The sequence below is a fragment of the Abramis brama genome (assembly GCF_963993115.1).
Source record: "Abramis brama genome assembly, chromosome: 24".
NCBI lineage: Eukaryota > Metazoa > Chordata > Actinopteri > Cypriniformes > Leuciscidae > Abramis > Abramis brama.
Window position 1 is genome coordinate 4,177,646 of NC_139986.1, and position 25,471 is coordinate 4,203,116.

At 36.8% G+C, this 25,471-nt stretch overlaps 1 protein-coding gene across 5 annotated transcripts in view; it reads right to left on the minus strand.

Moving 5' to 3' along the window:
* Positions 1–25,471, minus strand: part of nck1b (NCK adaptor protein 1b) — a 57,319-nt gene that overhangs the window by 4,427 nt on the left and 27,421 nt on the right. Inside the window, exons 2-3 of one of the 5 annotated variants that reach the window (XM_084102328.1) lie at positions 17,280–17,331; positions 13,456–13,699 (exon numbers count right to left, since the gene is read on the minus strand). In XM_084102328.1, the coding sequence (XP_083958454.1) occupies positions 13,456–13,681 (226 nt within the window). In that variant the 5' untranslated portion in view covers positions 13,682–13,699; positions 17,280–17,331. Of the gene's footprint in view, positions 1–2,254; positions 2,309–4,733; positions 5,315–5,743; positions 5,867–12,803; positions 12,964–13,455; positions 13,700–17,279; positions 17,332–25,471 lie in introns of those variants that run through there. The other 4 variants (XM_084102332.1, XM_084102330.1, XM_084102331.1 and 1 more) reach the window with 4 other exon arrangements.

The following is a 25,471-nucleotide window of genomic DNA, read 5'->3' on the forward strand; positions in this document are numbered from 1 at the left end:
ATTTCAAGTTTTCACTTGTTAAAACGAGCAACTGATCTTGGGTGTGTGAACGTTCAGACCAGTGGTGGTAGTTTTCCCGAGCGTAATATGATTGATGTTGCTTCACGAGACGGAAGGTAATCCACCCACTCAGTCATTGGATTAGTCAGTCTACAGGGTCTCTTAAAAGGTGACATGGAGAGTTTCCAAAGTTTTTCCAAATCTCTTAAATAACACTCTCAGACAATAATCAACCACATCAACACAAACACAATTTCACAATCAGGCTGTATCACACATGGGTCGCCGTCATTTTGCCAAGACAGACTTGCTCCATATCTTGTTGATCCTGGAACAACATTCCTGTCTGAAAATGCAGTCCTAACCCTCTCCCAACCCATAACTTATCCCTAAAATCAGAGGGAAAATGAAAGGTGAATAGAAGCACATAACCCTGCTTATAAGCCTAAACTTGACAGAAACTGTAAACTCGTCCCTTAAATCTGATTGGTCGACTGGAATGCTGTTCCAAGAACATGCTGTACTAGGTGAACACACATGGCACATGTATCCCACTTCTGGAATATGTTTTTTTTATATATATATATATAGTTGGAATTGTACTTTTTTTTTTTTTAAAGAGATTTTGAATTCTGAATAAAAATCTAAATGATGCTTGTCAAATAACAAAACTCACCATCATAATGCTAGGAGGCTTTGACTGAACCCAAGGCTCTGATAATCTGGTCTCTATATGTGTCCATGGATGTGCTGCTACTAGAACAAAACGCATTGTATGGAGCCATGGTGTGTTTCCTGAATACAGGATAAGGAATGTTCCTGGATTCCTACAGAGGATGCTACACACTTGGCATGGACATAACTCAACATGCATATATCGATGTGTTTTTATTTTTTTAAATCAAGTTTAAGCTAAATCTGCCATCTGCAACTAACTGGCAACCATTTCAACTTGTAAAAACACAGCAGAGTATGATTCATATAAGCTCCTATTCCACCCGCCCAACAGACTACATCCACTTCCCTTCCCTTCTTTCCTCTGAGTGCAACTTGGATTAGTTGTTTCCTCTGGTGAGTTCATCCTATTGTTCTCCGATATAGGGCTGTACTCCATTTAAAAGCAACCTACAGCCATGAAAAGGTGGATTTTTAAATTGCAACTATGCAAAGTAAATAAATGCTATGAAAGTGTGGAAAACAAACCCTTGTCAAATGGACAAACATACATAAATTGTGGTAGTACCATAGAAATGAGATCGTATCAGAGATGTTAAATATTTAAATGTATACCATGGTACTGAATGAGACACTATTATCATATTCATACACCACTGTGTTTACAAGTTGCTTCAAGGCACTTCAAGAATACTTGTCATTGTACAGTAACAGCTGTTGTATAGTTGCCTACAAAAATTGTGCAAGACAGAGAGATGCTGTGTAAATAATTACAAAATATTCTTATGACAATGTACCCAAGAGTACGAATGAGGGAGATACAAGCAAAACTGTGACAACAGGAAAGAAAATCACTTAATACTTCTAATCTAAAATGCTGGACTCGAAGCCGAGCGGAAAACGAGACGTTCTTTCAACTCAAAGAAGGCAAGACATCAAAAGGCCTCCAATGACAGTGACTGTAAACCACAGAGCTCAAGGCTGTCTGTGCACATCACATGCTCGATCGATGCACAAATAAAACAAAAACTATCTGCAAAGAACAGACATCAAAAATCATTCTCATTTCCCTAAATGAAGCACGCAGATGCTCAACAACAGCTTAAAAAACGCAGTTATTGCAAAAGACTGATCTAGAAATCAACGTTAAATTTCACAACAAAAATATAATATAAATATTTAATCCCAAAATACAATATATAATAATAAAATTGAATTGATGAAATAAGTTTTAAACACAATAAATGAAAGTTTGGCACTGGGAAAAACAAACGTAACATTGTAAAACAGATTGAGATTATTTTGTCTACAATCCATAATTTAAGATGCTAGGTGTCGCATAATGTTGTAATGTACAGTATTAATTTATAGATTTGCTAAGGGTTGTATTTAACGTCATATAAAATGTACATTTTATGATTCATATGGTCTTCAATACTGCATTACTGTAGTGAAAATACTTTTTCCCAGTATACAAATAACAGACTATACTGTGTTAATTCCTTCTTTTGATTTTGGGGTGAAACGCTTTGTGACATTCCCCCTTCTAAGTGCAGACGCTCGGCTCTGGTGCACGTACTGTGATGACGAGCTGGGATAAACAGCCTCCGTCACACATCTGTGCTTGTTTGGCTAGCGCGGGTCTGTCGAGAGAGAGAGAGTGAGTCAAACGGGGGTCACCGCTCATCCACGTACGCAGAACCAGCCGAGCCTGATGTGTGTTTTAGTCAGGAACACTCCAGAAAGCCATCAGCACTTCCGGCCCTCGTCTTGTGCGAGAGGCACTCGCATTTCAGTTCAAGCTCGAGCGTTTGTCCTTCTCACAAAGCGACGTTATCTTGTGGTGCTTTCCATCAGAGAGGAAGAGTTGACTGGCTTTATAACAAAGTGTCGGAGTGGGAAGTGGAGGAAAACAGACGGATGGGCTGACGCTGCAGTGAATCAACAACCCGGTTTCCTCACTTCCTCCCTCACAGGCTCCAAAGATCTGAGGAGAATCTGTCTCAAATTAAACCACTTCCGCTACGAGCGAAGGCTGAACCACAGGAAAAGAGAGAAAGGGTGAGGCGGAGAGTAGAGAAACTGCCGAAAGCTAAGACCACCTCACAGGACAGACTGATGTTAAGGATTTAAGGGACAAAAATCTGCATTATTTCACTCCAAACTCGCATCACTTTCTTTCTTCTGTGCAACACAAAAGGAGATATTTTGAAGAAATTCCAAGCTGCTCTTTTCCATGCAACATTTGTGTTTACACACATCCACATACGCCACATGAAGACACGTCTAGGTTTATCTAGGTCGGGTTTAGCGCCAACTAGAGCTGTCGATTCTCTCTCTCTATGCCTCCCTATAGTCATATTTTCAATGCGATTCATTAACCAAAAAAACCAAACACACAAAGTTAAAGATGAATTTAACTTCAGAGATGATTTTTTTCTTTTTTCAAAATGTATTTTGGCCATTATAAGTGTAGTGAAAATCTATAATCATCACAGCCCTCTCCTCTAAACACCGTTTATACTACAGTCGCATGTCATTAACTAAGCATTAAAGGGATAGTTCACCCAAAAATGAAAGTTTTGTCGTCATTTACTCACTCACTGAAGAATGTTGGTATCCACAGTTGCTGGTAGTTGACTTCAATAGTATTTTTTTTTCCCTACTATGGAAATCAATGGCTACCTTCAACTGTTCGATTATCCATATTCTTTGAAATATCATCTTTTGTGTTCATTAGAAGAAAGAATCTCACACAGGTTTGGAACAACTTGAGGGTGAGTGAATGACTTTTTGGGTGAACTTTCCCTTTAAGGGGTTTGTTTTGTTCACACAGAACGTGATTTTTCTATTCCTCTGTGCTGCTTCTCCATTGTTTTTCGATGTAAACGCGTGCTAGACGGATGTGTTTGACGGTTGTGCTCATGCCTTGTGTCTTTGCAGCGTCTCACGCATGTCATGTTGGCTAAAAACATAACATAAGTTCAACTTTTAAAAAACATGTCTCTAGACCTTCACTTCACAACCTGAACCGATATCAATAATCTGCTGAAACCTCTAAACCAATAATCATTTTCATGTTACGGCTAATCCTAACCCTAACAATAAAAACTGAAATCAATTGTTTAAAAATTCTAGACATCACAGCATTATAAATGTACAGTATACAATTTATATATTATGAGCTTTGCTATTAAATTAATGTTTTTAAAGATTCATTTTAAGCGATTGAACTGCAAAAAAATGCTTTTCTTACTAAGTATTTATGTCTTGTTTCCAGACCAAACATCTAAAAATTCTTAAATCAAGATGTATTTACTAAAGTATTAAAATGCCATAAGATATTATATCTTGTTTAAGCAAAAACAAAAAAACAAGATATAATATCTTATGGCATTTTACTACTTTAGTAAATACATCTTGATTTTTTTTTTTGATTTTTTTTGATTTTTTTTTTTAGATATTTGGACTGGAAACAAGACAAAACTACTAAGAACAACATATTTTGCAGTGTGTTACACAATGGCAATTTAAATGTAAAAATAGAGGATATGAGCATGCATTATTCAGTATCCAACACTGTTTGATATACACATTCAAAAGTTTAGGGTCAGTAAGTTTTAGTAATAGTAAAGTAAAATATTTATAATGTTACAAAAGATTTTGAAGTTTCTTTCTGTTCAAAGAATCCTGACAAAAATGAATCACAGTTCCCCAAAAAGAAAAATCAGCAACACAACTGTTTTCAACATTGATAATAATAAGAAATGTTTCTTTTACACAAAATCAGCATATTTATTTTCACAATATTATTGTTTTACTGTATTTATCAATTAAATGTAGACTTAGTGAGCGTAAGAGATGTTCCAAAAACATTTTTATGACCCAAACTTTTGAACAGTACTATACAACCAATAGAGTGATACTAACAAACGTAAAAAATCTCTAATAATAGCTGATAACCAATATGGTATGGGTCATATGTGTAAGTACAAAATACAAAAATTTCAACCAATCAATCCCTTTAAGATACTTATTTCTCAAGCACAATTACATACCCAAACACTTCAAACACGACCACATCATGTCCTACGATCCTTCGGCATCTGTTAACACATCTCAACAACCCAGTATCCGTTCGGTGCTTGAATTAAAAAGCCTGGATGGACACTGAACTGCACAGCTACAGAAAGAGGAACATGAGGGGAGTGTGTGAACACATGACTGATCCAGCGGCCGAAGAAAGGAAGAATATATTCCAGCAGCAGTTGCAGTTCTCCCAGAAGAGATATGAGCTTCATCAATCAGCTCCAGATGACACAATGCTTTCAGTGTTTTACCGGAGCGCTGACGTCGCCCAACTATGGCCCACTGGCACGAGGAAACCCCCACGACAGCAGACCACAGGAAAACATCATCGTGCTGGACCAACAAGAGCCAGTGCGCTTCAAAAGCTGAACCTGATTAAAGGAGGATCGGGCTGGGAAAGAAAATTCCGGTTGAGTGTAACAGGAGAGTTTAAGTGCACAAAGAGGAGTGGAGGTTCTTTACACTGTTGATTGCAGTGTGTGTGTGTGTGTATGTGTGTGTGTGTGTGTGTGTGTGTGTGTGTGTGTGTGTGTGTGTGTGTGTGTGTGTGTGTGTGTGTGAAGTGCAATTACAGGCTTTTCAGAGAACTGCCCGCCCAGCTGCTCGACTAACACACAGAGAACGAGGGAAAGAAAGGAGACATTTCCTAACAAACTTGTGTTCGCTCATAGTTGCTTTCCAATGACATATAAATGGAAAAAAAATGAATAAATAAAGTGTGTGTGTGTGTGTGTGTGTGTGTGTGTGTGTGTGTGTGTGTGTGTGAGAGAGAGAGAGAGAGTGGGGGTTACTGACAAACTCGCACCCAGCTCAGCTCAGAGGGGGAAAAGCCTTTCAAACTTCCCTAATCCTACAACTAAGAATGTCTCAATGCAAACTCAAACACCACAAGCAATAAGTCCAAGCAACAACTTTCAGCATTGTCAACTTTCTAGACTGGTGATATAATAAAGAGGAGAGAAAAGGTGGCAAAACTCACGGAAGAAGTGTTTGAAGAGGTTAGCCATATCCATTTTGGGCTATCCCGGCAACTGGGCTCTTCCCTCTGCAGCTGTGCTGCTATTCCCTGTGAAACACCCTCCCGCCAGTGAACAACCCACTGCCTACACCACAGCCAGGCGGCAGGACATGTGACCAGCGTCAGCCAATCAGAACCCATTGCTCCTTTAGGAGGACTAGCCTGTCCCCCCACCCACACACATAGCTCACTCATGGCGCATATGGGGACTAGCAAGTTTGTTTCAAAAAAAAAAAAATATATATATATATATATATATACACACATATTCTTTTTTTTTCTTCATGTTTTTGCAGCCTCAAAGGATTCATATTCATTGACAGAAGCAAGTTTTCACAGAAAGAGTCATGAACAACCGGTCTGTTCACACTAAATCAAGACCGTAGCATGTTTGGACATGTTATTAATGTAGTATCCTTTGAAGTAGCCTACCATGAAAATAGAACAAAGTACTATATTATATAAAAAGGTATAACCATCTGATACCAGCATTTAAAAAAAGACTTAAATAAAGTTGCAATGTTGCATAAACATTCAAATTTCCCCTCCAGCTTTTTAAAAGTTGCCCTCAGCCAGCATCGGCTTTTTTATGATCATTTCCACAAAACGTTCGTGGCCCGCAGATTTTTCTGTTGTATGAATATGAACAAACAATATATCAAAAGAAAGAACAGAGCCTCAGCTTTTAAACAAAACAAAAAGCTTCATGCATTGGTTTTTTATCAACACTTGGCTGCACAATATATCATTTCAACATTGACATTGCACAGTCCGCATCCGCCATAGTCACATGGTAGGATGTACGATGTCAAGTAGGGATCGTAGTTGATCCGTATGGACCAGGCCCCAGATTAATTACAAAGTTTATCATTTGCAAGCGTTTATTAAGTCCTGTCATTTTAAACAATCAAACGAGATTAAAGCAAAAACCAAATTCAGTTCCCCTTCTCGTCTTTTTATGCTTGAACGGACACACACACGGAAAATTGTCAAAATGCCCGTATCCTCGTAAACACAGCCGCTTATGTGAACCTGAACCGTTGAGAAAGAAAACCGATGCACATCATTATATTGGATCCGTGCATTAGGTCTTAAAGTGTCATTAATGTTAATCAATCAACAAAATACAAAGAGAAAATAACTTTTGTAGTTAACAGATTAATTATATGTGACCCTTGCTGGCAAAATGAGTCGCAATGAGCATATTTTCAAAAATTAGTTATTGTTATTTTCACATTCTCTATTAAAAAAAACTTCAAAAGGAAGTTATGATTTGTTGGAATCAGACAAAAAATAATTTAATGAGCTACACCTATTAGAAGACGATAAAGTCAGCAAAGTCAATTTTGAGAAAAAACGAGTTAAAGTTTTCTTAAGGTTCCAAAACAAAATCACCTACAAACCCATACCTTAAAATCTACATAACCTTAAAATCTCTGGTAATAACAACAAATTTGGCACACAAAACCAAATATCTATAGGAAAAATATATATTTAACTTTTTTTCCCCATGACACCACAATTGTTTGAATAATATTAAAGAGGCTATATGCAACTTTTTCCCCAAAATAAACGTAACAATAGCCTTTTTATTTTACCATTTATGACTCAAACATCTCCTGATGAGCATACTGACACCTTGTCAGCTCACAGCGGGTGCACCTATAAGCCTGTATCCTATTTTTCCTATTTTCTGTCGGGTCGGATTTTTCGCACGCTGTCTGCGGATGTGACGTCAAGCGCGTTCATGTTAAACGTTTCAGATCACTCTGCCACCACCGCTAGTCAGCAAACAAACTTAGTTTCTCAAACAGTATATGTATTTGACTGTTCTTACCTCTGTAAACATAACGTTGACTTCTTTGCAGCGGATGACTTGTGAAGTGTGCACGTACGAGAGCAAGCAGAAAGGAAGAGCAGTTCCGTTTTTTGGCCACAGGTGTCAGTCGCGAGTTTAAATTTCAGAAAATCGCATGTAGCCTCTTTAATGAAACAGACAGCCTGTATATTCAGACAAAATATATTATAGTCTATATTCAGACACAAAGTTGGAATGATGCGCTTTAAAACGATCCCGCACTTGTGCTGAGAGGAAGACAGACAGAAGCCCCTTTCACACAGCGCGATGATCGCGGCAAATTGCAGAGAAATTGCCAGAACGACGATCAACCCGGTCACACTACATGCGTCTCTATATCACGCATTGTGTTTATCGTGCAATTTATACGGCAAAATGAGTTTTTACATGCATATAATACGCATGGGTAGGTTTAGTCGTGTGGGGTGCGTGTGTATTACACGCAATAAAGTGCACGCGAAAACTGTAAAACCGTAAAAACTCATTTTCGCGTATAAATTGCACGATAAACACAATGCGTGCAATAGAGACGCATTTTCATGAGATCAGGCTGAAAAAAATGCACAAGCGTGGTTCTCGAGAGAGAAATCGCAGCTCATAAGCAAACTTAAGACGCTGCTGAGATATTACAAGTCACATCGATGTCACGTGTCTTTACGGGATTTTTACGGGTTGTGTGTGAACGCACGCTGATTCCGGAAAATCACTGGCAGTGTGAATGAACCAAAATCAAACGAACTCGGGTCACTTTATCCGTGTATTTTCCGGAATCTCTGAGTGAAAGGGGCTAGAGAAAACACATTTTTCATGGACAAAGGAAAGATCCTCCTCTCAGAAAACGCACAAATTAAGATACTTTTAAATGATTAATTGCTATTTAGAGCATTGTGACCGCTAGTCGAGAGCTTAAAGGAGAAGTTCACTTTTAAAATGAAAATTCTGTCATCATATAATCACCCTCATGTTGTTTCAAACCTGTATGAATTTCTTTCTTCTGCTGAACAGAAAGGAAGATATTTAGAAGAATGTCAGTAACCAGACAGTTTTTGGGTCCCATTGACTTCCATAGTATATTTTTTTTTCTACTATGGAAGTCAATGGGACCCAAAAACTGCCTGGTTACTGATATTCTTCTAAATATCTTCCTTTCTGTTCAGCAGAAGAAAGAAATTCATACAGGTTTGAAACAACATGAGGGTGATTATATGATGACAGAATTTTCATTTTAAAAGTGAACTTCTCCTTTAATGAACTCATTTTTGTGAAAAACTATGCACATTCAGATTCATTTTGCCAGCACGGGTCACGAAATTTACAGAAAGTGTCATTTTACTTTTGGTTATTCAACTGTTCTACCTGAATACTGTTATCTTGTATTTATCTACGCTTTTAATTTGTTTGTTATTATTTTCTATGCACATTCACTCTCCTACAAAATCACCCCAATCGTTCTAGAATGATTTATTCTAGGGCTGCACGATATTGAAAAAAAATGCGATATGCGCTAACTCATTAAATAATGCGATATGCGATACAAAAAAGTGTGTAAAATAAATTTAAATTATCTTAAAAATAAATTAAATATTATATAACCTACATACGTGTTTCACATTCTTTGTGTGACAAGAAAACATCCCTACTACTTCTGAAAGTGAACAGCAGTGTTTTCAACAGAAAATGAATAATCAAATGTAAAAAAAAAAACACTGCTTAGTTTTCACTGTATGAATTAAATATATATTTTATTTTTATTAAATCTATAAGTTATTCAGCCAAGAGCAGTGAGTGATGTTCTCTTTGTCTTTAGTTCATGATCCCAGTTATTGCAAGCTGTTGTGATATATACATTTGCGATATTTCGGTAATTTCGATATATTATGCAGCCCTTATTCATTCTTTCTGAATAGAGCTATTCAAGTCATCTAGTGAAATTGTATTCATATAGCAACACCAAAAAAAAAATAAAAAAATAAATAAAATAAAAATTATATATATATATATTTACATTTACATTTAGTCATTTAGCAGACACTTTTATCCAAAGCGACTTACAAGTTAGGACTAGATTAAGCGAGTCATCATGAAGAGGCAAAAAACAAAAGCAACGCAAGAAGTGCTCAAGATACGAAGTTCAGGCATTATTCAGAGTAGCATAAGCCCAATAAGTGAGGTTTTAGAGGGAAAGTTTTTTTTTTTTTTTTTTTTTTTTTATGAGGTTAAGTGCTCACGGAAGAGATGGGTTTTCAGCTGTCTTTTGAAGACATATAAGACAATATATATATTGCAAAATATAGTTTTTTTTCCAATATCTTGCAGCCCTGAATGTGGGAAAGTTTCATTTAAAAAAAAGAAGCAACATTTTGCACAAGAATCTGAGAAAATTGTGGTTTTTATCAGACTTTATGGTGTGCAAGCAGACACAATCGGGCAGGAAATCTGTGCACTGCACAAGGCTGTGGAGGAAGAGCACTTAAAGGTGAGGACACATGCAGAACATAAAACACAACAGATAAACAACCTCAACACCAAGAGAAAGCAGACTCAAGAAGAGAGTGTGTGAATGAGGATTTTCAAAACGGCCGCAAAGACAGTGGTGGAGAGATTGCCATCAGCGCACACAAAGCTTCCATTGTACAGCTCGAGGCCAGACACAAACCCCTGCTCCTGTGTCCGACAGCACAGACCCAGCTCAGCGAGACACCACTGACGCTTCAACACTACACCGGCTGGAAGATTAGATTTGAGAGCAAACATGCGTCTAACCGACGTGTGCCTGCAGTTCCCAGGACACGTCACAGCAAATATTCACTAGCAGAAACTGTTGCTTTGAAAGGATGCTTAGGAAATGTCTATGTAATAGCCTATATAATTGCATGCTTTTATTTGTAATCATGTTTACAGATACACACACACACACACACGTTTAAAAATGTCTATAAGCATGCACACACACACAGATATAATGTGTGTATATTTGCTGTATACATTGTATGTGTATATGTATTATACGCATGTATGAATATGTATGTGTGTATATGTATATATAATACATATATACATGCATACATAATATACATGCATACATTTATTTTCTTTCCAAAACATGATAGCTTCTATGGCTTGGCTTACTTAGGGCTGTCACTTTTGTGAAAAAATCCTGTTCGATGTTTGAGACGCAAGTGTTCATCGAATCGATTGTAAAATGATTGTAAAACGATTTTCCATGTCATAAGACGTTTCCATTTTAAACGCCAAATATAGGCAAATCCACGGACAACTAACAGGCATTCGGGCAAACGTAAAGAGGGCGCTTGAGACGCACAAGTCAGCAATATTCCTGATGATTTACTGGCGTGAAGTTTCGTGCACAATGACAAACAGGAGAACAACATTCTCGAAAAACAATAAGCAGAGTGGACTGCCATAACATCAGTGAAAAACATTACTGAAGTCTTCAACATGGCTGTGTTTACCATTAGAAATGTCAAACAAATTTCGCCTACGTAGGCGATTGTAGACCGTAGTCCGAATCTGTATCTGTATGCATGAGACTGTCTGAATACCGGCAGAATTCACAGTTTTGTAGTAAAAAGTATGCAGAAGTATAATTTGCTGTTATGTGTGTTTGTCAGAGCCTGCACACACACGCACACTAAAACAGATATTCTGTTCGAAATTGAAGTATAACCTGTCTGATATCACTCTCACACACACTACAGGATCAGGACCTCCACTGTGAAGGAGACGTCCTGAAGTGTGTTTCTGAGGGGTCCAGGAGGTCTTCAGTTGTGCTAAACATGTGCGCTAGTCTGGACAGGAACATGATGAGCTAATCTTTCGATCTCCTCCGTTTCTCTTTGTCTAGCTTATCTCCCGACACTACGCCTCACATTCCAGTGTCGCAAACACTTCCCTCACCAACATCTCAAATCCTCTGAATGCAAAAGATGTCCTTAAAGTCGGACTGGAATGAAAACTCACCCTTTCTATTTTCTAAATGCATGTTGCTGATCTTATTGCAAGTGATTCATCAGTGCATACATTTAATTTTGTATTTTTAAACTAAATTTTTTTATTAAAATATCATAACTTGATCTTCCAGTGAAACGACAGACTTCTTTCTTACAGTCGACTGCAAGCTCGCCCTCTGATCGGCGAACAGGACCAAGTCCACGGCCTACATTTTCTTTTCTTTTTCAAAAATCAATTTAACTCCGATATGGAAGAAAAGATCGGCTGCTACTTCCATTACACCTGATATCGCCAGATATATTTCAATCTCATGAAAACATCCAATTCACACCAATATAAAAAAACAAAAACATTTTGTATACAAAATTTTAAGCCGTTTGTAAAAGCTAGAATACTTTTGCTCACATTATATGTAGGTCTTTATATAGATATAATTATAGATATTAATAACAGATGTAATTACATGCAGGTTTTTTTAATAGAAGTACGATGTAAAAACATGTACAAAATAAGTGCATTTTAATCAAAATTATTAATTTAAATGTAGATAAAGACACTTAATATTAAGTGAGACCCAATTTTTCTTTTATTTCTTACAAAAATACACTATTATTTGTGGAGGAGTTTTGTGACTAAATATAGAAATATATATTATATTGTACAGAATTTATTAAATGTAATGAGAATCTAATGACAATTACTTACTGTAAAATAAAAAAGCCATGATATATAAAACTTTACAACTCAAATAACAAATTCAACTAAATTACAGATTATTTAACAAATACAGATTTTTAGATAAAAAAATAAATAAAATATCATCACAGTTATAAGAATTATGGGGTGGGATGTTTTTAATTTCAGTGAAAACAATGCAAAATAAATCTTTACGCTCCATTAACTTTATGCACAGAATTTCTTCTCTCTTTCATTGAAGTCTAAATAAAACCCATACGCATTCTCTACAAGTTTCACCGCATTTATGCTCAACTTAATGGATTTGACGATAAACCGAACACAACGTTGCCAATCAAACATTTTATGATTACGCAAACAGGTACATCGAAGAGAAAACTGGTCTCGGCTTAAAAGATTACCTTACTTTCTTTGACGTCGGTCAATGCAAAAACAACCGTGTTTCGCTCAGAGTTTGAAACAACAGAAATGTGAAGTACAAGATGTGTACTCTACCTGTGAAGTAACTGACTGAAGGTGTGGGGTTCTGGGAGCTAGCGAGCAGCTGAACGCAGGAGGGCTCTCAAACGAACGCAGTTATTTCAGGCTTCTAACTGCAATACTGTATCTTCCTGTGTATCTAAGCACTAAACATTGTTGTGGTCAAAAACAAGACTCCTCAGGAAATGACAACGAATTTGCCCTACATGCTGAACCACAAAGATTACTCAATTAGAAACAGATCTATACGGACCTCTTTATAAGCAGAAGTGAGCTCAAATATCTGTTAGCACATTGTTTTGTTCCTCACACAAGAGTGAAAACTAAAACTGTGCCATCTTGACTCACTCTCATTAGATTTTAAGCACTCTTGTATGCAACCAAAGTTATTGCCAGATTTAATTGAGAGATTTTCAATGTATAATAACATAAATGTGTGTCTGTCCCTCAAACAAAGCTATTACATTGCTTCAGAAAACATTGAACAAGTCATATGGGCCACATTTAGGGTGCATTTCTGGACCTTGACAACATTCTTTTCTTGAATTAAAAACAGTAGCCAGTATTCTGCTGAATAATTTCTTGAAGATTCAATGCACACGTCATGTGGGTTTTAAGCAACACGAGAGCAAGTAATTTTGGAGTAAAGCAGAAGTTGCGGCTTTACCTAAAGTGTCTTTGAGGTTCTTGACGATTGAGGCTTTTCTGGCACTGTTCTTCCGCTCGACGTAGTTGGAAGGCACAAAGCCCGTCTTGTTGGTGGCGTTTCGTACGCGCCACCAGGACTTGGAGTCGTCCAGGAGCCAGAGACGCTCGTTCTTCTTGATGTCCAGCTCCTGGTCCTGCTGGGCCATGTAATCAAACTTGGCGATGACAATCACCTCTTCCGTCATCTTGGATTTGTTTCAACACTGAGGAAAGATGGTAATTGAATTGAGGTTACATAGTGGAACAAGACTTTATTTAGCAAGTGAAAACAATGATGAAAATGTTCCGGTATTTAAGAATAGGTTTAAGTCAAGTCAAGTCACCTTTATTTATATAGTGCTTTCAACAATACAGATTGTTTTACACTGATAATGATGAAAATAATGCAACAGAGATCTAGAAGAAAACAGCGTCATAATCCAGTTTAAGTTCAGTGATGGTTCATTTTGGTTGTAAAAAAGTTATTAATTCAGTTAATTTATATATACAGCCGTCCTGGAGGAAACAGTGATGTCATCGTCCAGCTCAGTTCTCATATAATGGTGTCATTGCAGCCAAAAGCGAAAATCTCTTCCAATGTCCCATTTCAAAGTCAGCTTGCTCTTTGGAAAACCAACACAAAGACTTCAACCGAACTCCGTCCTAACAAACAATGACATTTGCCAGGAACAATCTGGAGTTAAACTGGAAGTTGTAGAGATCCTGTTGTTCACTTGGATGACTAAGCTTGAAGTGATGGATCTAAAATGACAATTCTGCATTACAACAACAACAACAGCAGCGAACTGAAGACCAATCAGTGCACGAAGACCTTTGAGCCTAAAGGACATGACCAGGTATAGCGTTCTCAAGAACACAGAGTTTCTGATTGGCCTACAGGGTTCAGGACAGCAAACCTGGCTGTCAGAATAGATCAACATCATTGTTCAACATCTCTACGACTCAACAGAGGTGACCTACTTTCTAAAGGTCTTTGGACTCGTGTTTTCATTACATTAAACGAATCCTGTCCGACGTTGCCCTAAACGAAGACATGCAGAGTATACTCAGAAGCATATATTAATAGATGCATAAAATATTCGAAAAAAGCATTTGTTGAAGAGCTTGGAAACACAGTGACCACATGATCTATTTGGCTTTACACTACAAAAAAAGTCTAGCATCATGTGTCGCGTCGCGTCGCAACAGCTCGTCTACACTGGAATCGACAGATCAACCGTCGCAAATCTGTTTGTTCTTCATGTCGCGAGCGCTTGGATTACATCAGAAATTGAACGGTTTATCAATCAATCAATCAATCAATCAATCAATCAAATCACATTCATTTATATAGCACACACGTTGGCCAAAGTGCTTTACATACAGCCCAGCACATACAATCTAAGATTATAAAACAATTACAAAAATGAATTACAATCAAATGCAAGAGAGAAGAGATGAGTCTTTAAATGAGATGTAAACGCATCAAGGGTGGCACGACATCTAACATGGAGGGGTAAACTGCTCCGACACAGAGAAGGCCCTGTCTCCTTTTGATTTCAGTCGAGACGAGGAATGGTTAGCTGAAACCTTCGTGCAGATCTTAAAGGCCTAGAGACGTATGTTGCTGAAGAAGTTCACTAATGTAACTTGTAGTGGTGGGGGAAAAAATCTATTCTGTTCAGTATCGCGATATTTTGCGCACGCAATTATATCGATACAGTAGCGCAAAGTTTTGCAATATTTAATTATAAAATTATCTGTTTTACTTTCGGGTTTTCTCCATTGGTTTTCTCTGGAGTTTACTCTGATAATTTGCATTTTGCGTATTACATCCACAAGGTGGCGCTTGTTGCGGTGCTTTGTTGTCGTACATTCAACAGCAAATTCAAATGAAAATGGCTTCACCATCACAACCGGTTGTACACGACGCTCCGTCTTCTTTCAAATTAAAAGTGTGGGCATGTTGACCAACTCCTTTTTCTAAACAAAAATGCCAATATTCCCAAATTAATTTTGGTTGATGACCTCGCAGCCAACAGGACTGGACTCTAGCAGTACACATTTTTGTTTATTTTTCTCAAGTTACTCTTATTTGTGATTATTCTCAGGTTTATGTTACTCTATTGTATTTAAATAATTTTAAGTTATGTGCTGGGAGCAGCTCACCATTCATGTGAGAGGTCTCCTATTCAGAGAATAATTACGTCCTGTCCTGTAATAAGGTCCTGTGTCCTGAATGTTCAAGGACAAACTTTTTGCACTACCCTCCTAAGTTTTTGCACTTCAGTTAATGTGTAGAAGATAATGTTCACAGAATTAAATGTGACATTTGAAGTGAGTTGGAGCAGTCATTTTTTGTAATGCCTTTGAATAATATGGAGGACATGAATCGCAATATATCGCAGAATCGAATCGTAATACGTTAAGAATCGCAATAATATTGAATCGTGGCCCAAATATCGCAATACTATCGAATCGTCACATTTTTGCCAATTCTTACCCCTAATAACTTGGTGCCATCCCATTTAAAGCCCTTAAAAACAAATAATAACATCTTATACTTAATCCTAAATTTGACTGGAAGCCAATGAAGGGATGCTAGTACAGGTGTTATACTCGCATATTTCCTAGTCCCGGTTAAAAGCCTAGCAGCAGCATTTTGAACCAGCTTCAGATGTGAAAGTGATGCATGAGAAATACCATAGTACAATGAATTACAATAGTCCAATCTGGACGTAATAAAAGCATGCATAACAACTTCCAAATCATTAAAAGACAAAAAAAGGTTTCAATTTCGCTATCTTCCTTAATTGGAAGAAGCCACCTCTAAACACTGAATTTATATGCTTATCAAACTTTAACTCGGCATCAAAATGAACTCCAAGACTGCTAGCTTGATTATGTACCTTTGATTTAAAAAGGCCTAATTGATTCATTCAGGTTTACTGTCTGGTATCATGTCGCATTGCGCCGCTTTCCAGTGTAGACAGCGTCTCTGATTATAATGGGGTATATTTGCTTTTGTCGCACCGCTTGTGATCTTACATCAGCGTGATAAACATTACCTAAAATGACAGAAACCATATTTGGAAAACATTTATTTGAAGTGTAATTTGATTATTTAGCTTGGATCACGTCCCATTTGTTTACATGGAGAGGGTGGGATTTGTGAGCTATACTGTGTCCAGCCACCAGGGGGCGATCGAGAAGCTCTGACAAACACAACACAATTATGCCAACAGATTGCATATGATCTTCTGTAGATGAATAGAGACAATGTTTACTTTATGATGTTTATATTGTAATGTGTTGTGGATGGTTGCAAGAGTGCATTTGGTTACACTTTATTTTAAGGTGTCATTGTTACAGTGTATTTATATATTTAAGTACTGAGTAATTAAAATTAACTACATGTGATTATTATAGGGTTAGGTTTTGGTTGAGGGTTAATTGCATACAATTACGCATAATTTACTGTTATTACTACGGTAGGTACATGTAACATGCAACAAGGACACTGTAAAATAAAGTGTTACCGTGCATTTTTTCCCCCTCATCTTCTTAAATGAGCAGGTGGAAAGAGCAAAGACATTTCAAAATAAGAGTCCCCGTGTACTTAAGATTAAAGTTGGTTATTATTGGTATTCTGATTACACAAACTTAGCAACTATCCACCAATCTCTCAAGTGTTGCCGAGCTAATTAAATCAAAGTTTATCTTGCTAAAGTTTCCATTCGGTACGTAAAATGTTCAACCAAATGCTAAACATCATGTATAAATGTTGTTAGTTGAAATGCTTACCTGTGCTGCATTAAAGCTGTGGATATCTTAGTAGAGATGCTCGAAGGCAGACCTAGAAAAGAAAGAAAATCGTAAGTTTAACAAAACTGCATGTTCGCAAAGACAAAAAACGAGAAAGGAAACCACTAATGGAAACAGACTGTAATGACTTTGGAAAAAAAAAATCGATGCGTTACAGCTCCCGTCCGAAGCGTCTGGCATGTACGCTGGCGACGACGTTGTTGGGAACACCCTCAGATGTACGCAGGGAATGTGCCTCTGTTTACTCGCCAAAGACAATCATCTCTCCAGCGATTGTGTGCCATTTGGCTAAATAAATAACTGATGAAGATGACCATTGTTTTAGGGCTTCAATTCGACGACTGCCAGAAGACAGTTTATAGTCAAATGATCTCCATGCAGTCAGAGCAAGAGATCACTTCCTCTAGAATGATGGCCAGCGATTGTCTATTGTCCAAGGGTGAGTCAGGAAAATAGTGGGGGAAAAGGCAGATCCAAAAGTAGGGCACAAACAGCAAAAGCAGGATATGCCATTTCATTTGAAATGCATCACCGGATACCAGGCGTGTGGTGAAAAAAAAAAAAAGAAAAAAAAAAAGGAAAAACTGTGCTTTCCATCTATAATCCCGACATCATACCTGACAAACTGAAAGCTGACTTCAGTAAAATAATCAGAAATACACCAAAAATAAAGTGACCATGCCGGTAGATATCGTCTTAATCCTGTGATCATCAATTGGCCGATCCCGCCTAAATCGAGGGTTTATCTTTTTTAACTGCAGAATACATGAAAATCACACTACTCCAATGAATCAACCCTGGAAGTTAAGGCTGGGTGACATGGCCTTTTGAACCGAGCAAAATTATTTCATAAAAATAACGACAAAAAAGCAACGTCAAAATAAAAGTCCTGCCTCAGCAACTCATCAGCCAATGCTGATGATTTAAAAATGCCAATATATCGGCCTTTGTGGTATATCGATCGACACTGAAGGGTTAATTATTGGCAACTGTAAATATTCGTAGCCTCACAAATTCATGCATGCTATAATTCAGATTATGCAAATTTTGATTTAAAAATATATATATTAAATGTTTACGGTTTGTAAGGTGCCTATTTCCAAGAGTCATTACAGTAATTCAACTCACTGTACAGTTAGAGATACAGAGGACAAACACTGATAAAAACGTCTCACTCAAACATGGGCCCAGTGCTATTTTAACAAGAGATGAATTTACATATTTACATTTACAGTTTGACCTTTAATAACTGCACCACATGTTGTTGTTTAATCAGTGGTTTATTTTACAACAAAACGGCAAGATGGAAAACAAATCATACAACTATAGGCTACAATGCCGCACTATAAGAGACACTGTCATTTTAATTTCACTTTCAGACCACTGCAAAGTGGAATTATAATTATATTATGTGGATTATATTACTAATTGTAAGTGTTCTAGTTTACAAGTGGATTTGATAAGAGTAATTTCTAAGCAAATTTTACAGTTGAATTAAAAAATACCAATGTTGCACTAAGTGGAACTGTTACAATTAATTTATAGGAGCCATATATTGTGTTTTATAATACAAATCTAATAAATAATAGTGTTTATTTTGCAATGCTTAATGCGTCGCAGAGCTATTTAGCTGTGAAACATAAACTGGATTGATTCTTATAACTGAAAAGCCCTTCGTGTTTACGAGAATGGAACGCCCTTCGATCTTGTGGAAATCACCGATTAGTGCAAGCGAAGGACACATCAAGTGTGCAATTAGAGACACTGATGCATGCAATGCTGCTTCAGATTTTGACAAGAACAAAGAATCTTAGATGCATCAAGTGTCTGACTATGAAATGCTGCACAGGTAACGCAAGCATTCGCAAGGTTTCGGAAACAGAGAAACACACTACAATCCAACGGTGAGACACAGACATCTCACGTTCATCTCTAACATGCACATCTCTGATGATTAACTCCGCTGCAAAGTAATCTAGATGTATGTTATGGGCTCTATCATGTGGTATTAGGAACTTCAAACCTCTCGCAGCTTCACTAATTAGACGAATGAACGCTGGGAGGTAAAGTTAACAACAGTGCAGAGACAGTCTGGCAGACGAAGCCGGTTCACTCCCTCCGCATAGCTGGAGTTCAGCGAGTGAAGGCCGATCACACGCCACACGCTGATCTAACATCATTCTCCTCAACGCCCCATTCTCTTCATCACGACTTTCTTCTGAAATGACTGTCATGTGTCCGGCTCCTACGGTCGTCTTCTTTACCTCCTCGTGTTACTGCTGAAAAATAAGGAACTCAGTACTAGGGTCGGTGTTTTTTTGGTTTTTGTTTTAAGAAATCAACTTTTATTCAGCAAGGACACATTAAACTGATCAAAAGTGACAGTAAAGACATTTATACCGTTAGCAGCACAACTGTTTTCAACATTGAAAATTATCAGAAATGTTTCTTGAGCAGAAAATCATCAAGATAACTGAAGGATCAGGCCGAAAATTCAGCTTTGCATAACAGGAAAAAATTACATATTACAATCTATTCCAATTGTCATAATATTTTACAATATTACTGGTTTTACTGCATTTTTTATCACAAATGCAGTCTTGGTGAGCAGAAGTGGCTTCTTTTAAAAACATTGCATATCAACCCCAATTTTTGGAATGATACAGTACTGCATAATATAATATAATATAATATAATATAATATAATATAATATAATATAATATAATATAATATAATATAATATATAATTTAATATAATTTAATTTTATATATTATATTATATTATATTATATTATATTATATTATATTATATTATATTATATTATATTATATTATATTATAATGCATTCATTTTCTGTACTCTACCAAATCGTAGAAAAATTGACAGGACTAGAAATGCTTTGTCACTTTGCCAGACATGCAAACTTGGCATGTTTGGATTAAAACGAACTCTGGTGCGATTACTCTGTTAGTGCAGTTCATTTGAATAATTGTGAATGAGTCATGTGAACCATTTGCCATCTCAAATATTAGGTGCCACCAAACACGATCGCTGAAAAGATGAGTCCGCTTCCACATGAACTGCGTGTAAATGAACCGAAAACAGGATGTGTCACCAAACACGACCCTAAACATGAGAGAATGCTCTCTGCAGACTAAAAATGAACACTGGCTGCGTTAATCACCACAAAAGTCACAGAAGTGCAGCACCTTTATGCTGCCGTCTGACAGAACAAACACATTAGCTTCGAGAAACCTCCAACCGTCTGCATCTGTGCTCTTCAAGCTTCAGCACTGCTGGTTACAGAGATGCACTTCACAGAAGAGACTGTGCTAGCACAACACAACATCTGCATCTGGGCTCGTGTCACACGATTGAGGTCATGAGAGCTGAAGTGAGCCTGATCCTCCCTCTCCATCTGTCTCTCAGCCCTGAACTCCACCGTCCCAGAAACCTTTTCACTCACTGAGTTGGCGCAGATGCGCTGGGTTCGTCAGGTTCGTCCCGCAGTTTCATTTACAGCATGTGTGTGAGTTTTACAAACCCAAATGTTATGTTCTCAGGGCACACTGAACAACTAGTCATGAGATAAAGTAAGAAACTGCTAAAAAAAAATAAAAATATTGCGTGTTGGAGATACAGATGTAAGCAGTAAGAAGCACTAAAGGGGAACTTTCCTACTATTATTTGTACAGTACGCCTATAGTCTATTGAGGGCATTATGGAAGAAGAAAAAACATGATCACGATAATTGTTTCCATATTGATCAATATACATCATATAATTTAATAATGCTGCCCGCTTAAAGAGTATACTGACAATGACGGAAGCCTGGAGAAACCAGAGCTTATCGTTATCAACTTTATCATGATCTTGATATGATATGATATAGTTTATTGCCCAGCCCTGGATTTGACTAATACTTTCTCATCAAAACTAGGGATGTTAACCGATGACCGTTTGTTGACCGTATCAACGTGAACCGATCAAAGTTGTCGGTAGTCGGTTAAAAAAAAAAAAGTGATCTCTAAATTAGGCTATTATAGACAGTGGACTATACGCTACTACAGTTAGCCATCTCATTCCAAGATCTTTTTGTGTGAAGTGAACAAATCCCTCACACTCAATTTTTCATAACTCGCCTGTTTGTACTTAATAAACCAATAAAAACATTTGGCGCGAGGTCACAGCATCTGGGTTCGCGCGCTCACAAGGTTTGCGAAAAGTAAAGGCTACAGGCTTAACCCTCTGGAGTCTGAGCAGTTTTCTGGGCCCTGGAGGTGTTCTGACATGCTCTGACATTTGTGCTTTTTTCAGTTATTGGCAAATGGCAAAGGTGTAAATTCACTCTATATAGCACAAACAGGGCTACCAAAATATGTGATCACCATGCATGTATATTTTTGAATTTTTAAGAGAATAATGTGTATGCGTGGTTATTGAAAAAAAATTAAAATGAAAGTTGCTGAAATAAGACCACAAAACTCATAATAAATATGTGTCAATAAGACTTTTGTCTAATGGATGTTGTCGCTTCGAGTTCTGGCTTCAAAATTATGTGAAAATAGTCTTGCTTTATCGTTCACATAAAACAATACATTGATTTAAATTGATGTAAAACAGGTTTTGCTTGGAAAGCCAATATGCGAGGGGGGCGTGAACGAGGAGTGGTTTACACCTGAGAATACAATGTCCCACCCACTCTGCATAATTCATTCAGGTGTGACACTGACTGAGCCACAATGCAAGGACAAAAGATATATTTAGAAGAAGACTTATATTGACCATTTAAGATTTTGCTTACATCTATCTTGTAAATATGTTTTGCTATTTTATTAAAAAGGTTACAATTACAACAATAATTACAATTTCAACAATATTTCAAGTGTACTCTTTCTTTGTAAAAAAAAATGATTATAGGCCTACATTTTATCTATGTATTCATTAGTTTGAATATAGTCAACATTGGAACAGCTAACATCTTAGTTGACGACTTTATTTTTGACAAAAATAGTATTTTATATATATAGAAGGTTAGAGCTCGAGGTTAGAGCCAGGGCAGACGACAGGATGAAGCGTGCAAAGAAAAGTAGTGTGTGGGACCATTTCACCAAAAAGAATGACACAGATGTAAGTTGCAACTTGTGTGACACAGTGCTTAAATACAGTAGTAGCACATCATCTATGATGCATCACCTGAAAACGCGACACCCGCAAGCCTCTTCGGGTGAGAAAGGTAGCCAAAGCGGGAGGCAGGGCGGCAGAGAGATGCGACAGAGTTGCGAAATTGCAGGCGCGGCTCGAAATGGCTGTTATTTCAAATAGCGTAGCATATTTTAAACTAATCGATTAACCGGTTTCAACCGGCTAATGAAGCTCGGTGGTCGGTCAAGAAAATGTTTTGTTTTCGCCATCCCTAATCAAAACCCATAGTTTTTTTTCTCTTTTCGTTTGTTTGTTTTAATTTATGGTATAAGTAGCAATGATTGAACTAACTAGACTACACCATTAAACTGTTGTAAATAAGTTTATATCTAGGGATGCAACAATCTTAAAAGTTGATAATTATTTTCATTTTATGGCTGTTAACCAATAAATGCCCTGTCCTAATACTGCCTGCATTCAATCAAAATTGACTCGATTTACTTTGTTACCACACATTATTAGTCTTGTGGTGGACAATTAACCTGAGCAAGTTAATCTACACAAAAAAAAAATGGTTTTAGTAATATTTAGTCAAAATCTGAAGGTTTGCTTCCCCTCTGAAACGCCATTCCAACATTATATTCAATTATTAGTGTTTTTAAAAGGTCAACAATATTAGGTATGAGTACGATTTTTACATTACAGCTAATAATCAATATGATAATGCAAATATTCATTGGCAACAACAATAAAAAAACTAAATTTCATGCATACTCTCACAAAAATTAAGTAACTGACAATTCTGATAACTCTGTTTTGTATGTTTGTAACCTGAAATGTAGACACCACTGTAGCATGTGTGTCCAAGCATCCATGTTTGTGAATATATATCCAGCTGTGAGGAACACACTGATGTCATATAAATCCAAGCTAAAGCAGTGAAAACTGGACCGACCTGGAGAAGTGTGCTTGCTTTAATTCCTCTTTTGAGCCCGAGGAGAGAATCTGACGACATCTTTTCAACATCCATCAACACTACACTAAAACTCAATAACCCTGATAAGATCGAGGAAATGCAGAGCCGATCTAGACCATCTCACTGCATCTAGTAAAAGCTACAGCTGACGTGGTTAACTGATGGTTAAACGAAAATAGTCACATGCAAATGTTACGACCAGGCCAAAACCCACAACATATCTATAGCATGTATATAAACGGCAGGGTTTTCACAGTCATCCACACACACTTTACAAAGAAGCCTACCCATGTGAACAATAAATCCAAAATAAATGCAAAGAAACAGTTTGCAATATTTGCATACACTATTTATTTATGAAATGTAAAAATAATCACTGGACAGATCATAAAGCAAAGTGCTTGGTGACTGTTTACATATAATTTTAATATAAAATAGTTCTGAGTGACTGATTTGAAAAGTTGTGCACGAAATAAACAACAAAGTAACATTACATAGAAAAAGTTGCAGGTTTATTACTTTGCATTTACAGCTAAACTTAATGCACAAACCATTTGACATGTTTTGTTCCTTCTATTGCTGTGGTTATCACTGTCAATCTGATTCAATTGTGCATTTAATTATTATTTGATTATAAATGACTGAAGCTGTCAATTATAAGGTGAGGTACACAAAGCTGCACTCTTGAGAAAACTCCTGTTATAATCACTGAAGCCGTCTGCGCTGCGCTAATGGATCTCTTATTGACATTGTTTATACTGTGTTATAAAGAAAGGATTCGACAGTGCCTTCGCAGCTAAGCCAACTCTAACGTCAAACGAGTCGAGTCTTTCTGCACTACATTTCACAAGAAACATTGTGTTTAGGGATGTGTGCTTCAGTTCTTTTTCCTGACGATAGCCAGTGTTCATTAACCGGTCATTAAACGACAAGATTAGAATGATAAATGAGAATTAATGAGAGGTACGTTTCAGTTTCACTTTAAATAAATTAGTTTTGGCTTGAAATTTATATGTCGATCATAAAGAATTTTATTTTATAATTTACAAAAATTTTAGCTACTTATAATTGTTATTATTGTTCTGTTCTGCATACTGGTAAAATTTAAAGGACTTATAAAAAAATGTTTTTTTGTTTTTTTTTTCTCAACGCAATTTACATATGCGGGATTTATTTTTGCAAAGGTTTTAAAAATAGCTTGAAAAACTTAAAAGTAAGTTACTTAACTATTTAACAAAGAATTAATCGGTCAAAACCCTTACTTTCAGTTAACAGTTAACCAGTCAATTATCATCCCTAATTCTGTTTCTTATTATTTTATGAACTGAAAATCTAGACCAAAATCTCCAAAACTTGAGAGCAATGTCCGATTCGTAAATGAAACGTTGAGACAATAATTTTCAACAAATCTTTTGAATCGGTCCATAAATCACACTGAATAAGTCCTTTGCGAATTGAACTAATCCAATCGCAGCTATTTCCAAAAATGTTATGTTAATTAGCCTGCTAATCTGTTACACCTTAGCGACATGCTAACATTAAACACCACTGGAATCAAAAGTAAATTTTACTTTACTAAATTTAATAAAAGCATACCTTTCCTTATTTTGTGATCAACTTTTTATTGGTTTTATATAAAGGACTGTCCAGATTCTCACCATGAAACAACAAAAAAACTTTCCTTATTATTTTGAGCTAATAAAAAAACCCAGAACGCAAGAGCAATGTCTGATTTGTGAGCGAAACATTCTTTTGAGATAATTCTTTTCAAATAACCTGTTCGCACTGAAAGAATTGCAAATTGGAAAGCTCCAATCATAGCTGTTTTTAGCATTTTCAATGTTAATTCGAATACTGAGATGTAAACTTAACGACATCAAAAGTTACTGCATTCAAAAGCGAGTCGAGACTCTCGTGCAGAGCTTTACTTGTGTGGTAAAGAGATGCTAACAAGGTCCCATCATGGTTAGAACGCCGACAGCAATACAGAAAGCTCTTTAGGCAAATGACTATTCTTGTTTTATGGGAAAAGTACTAATAAATAATTT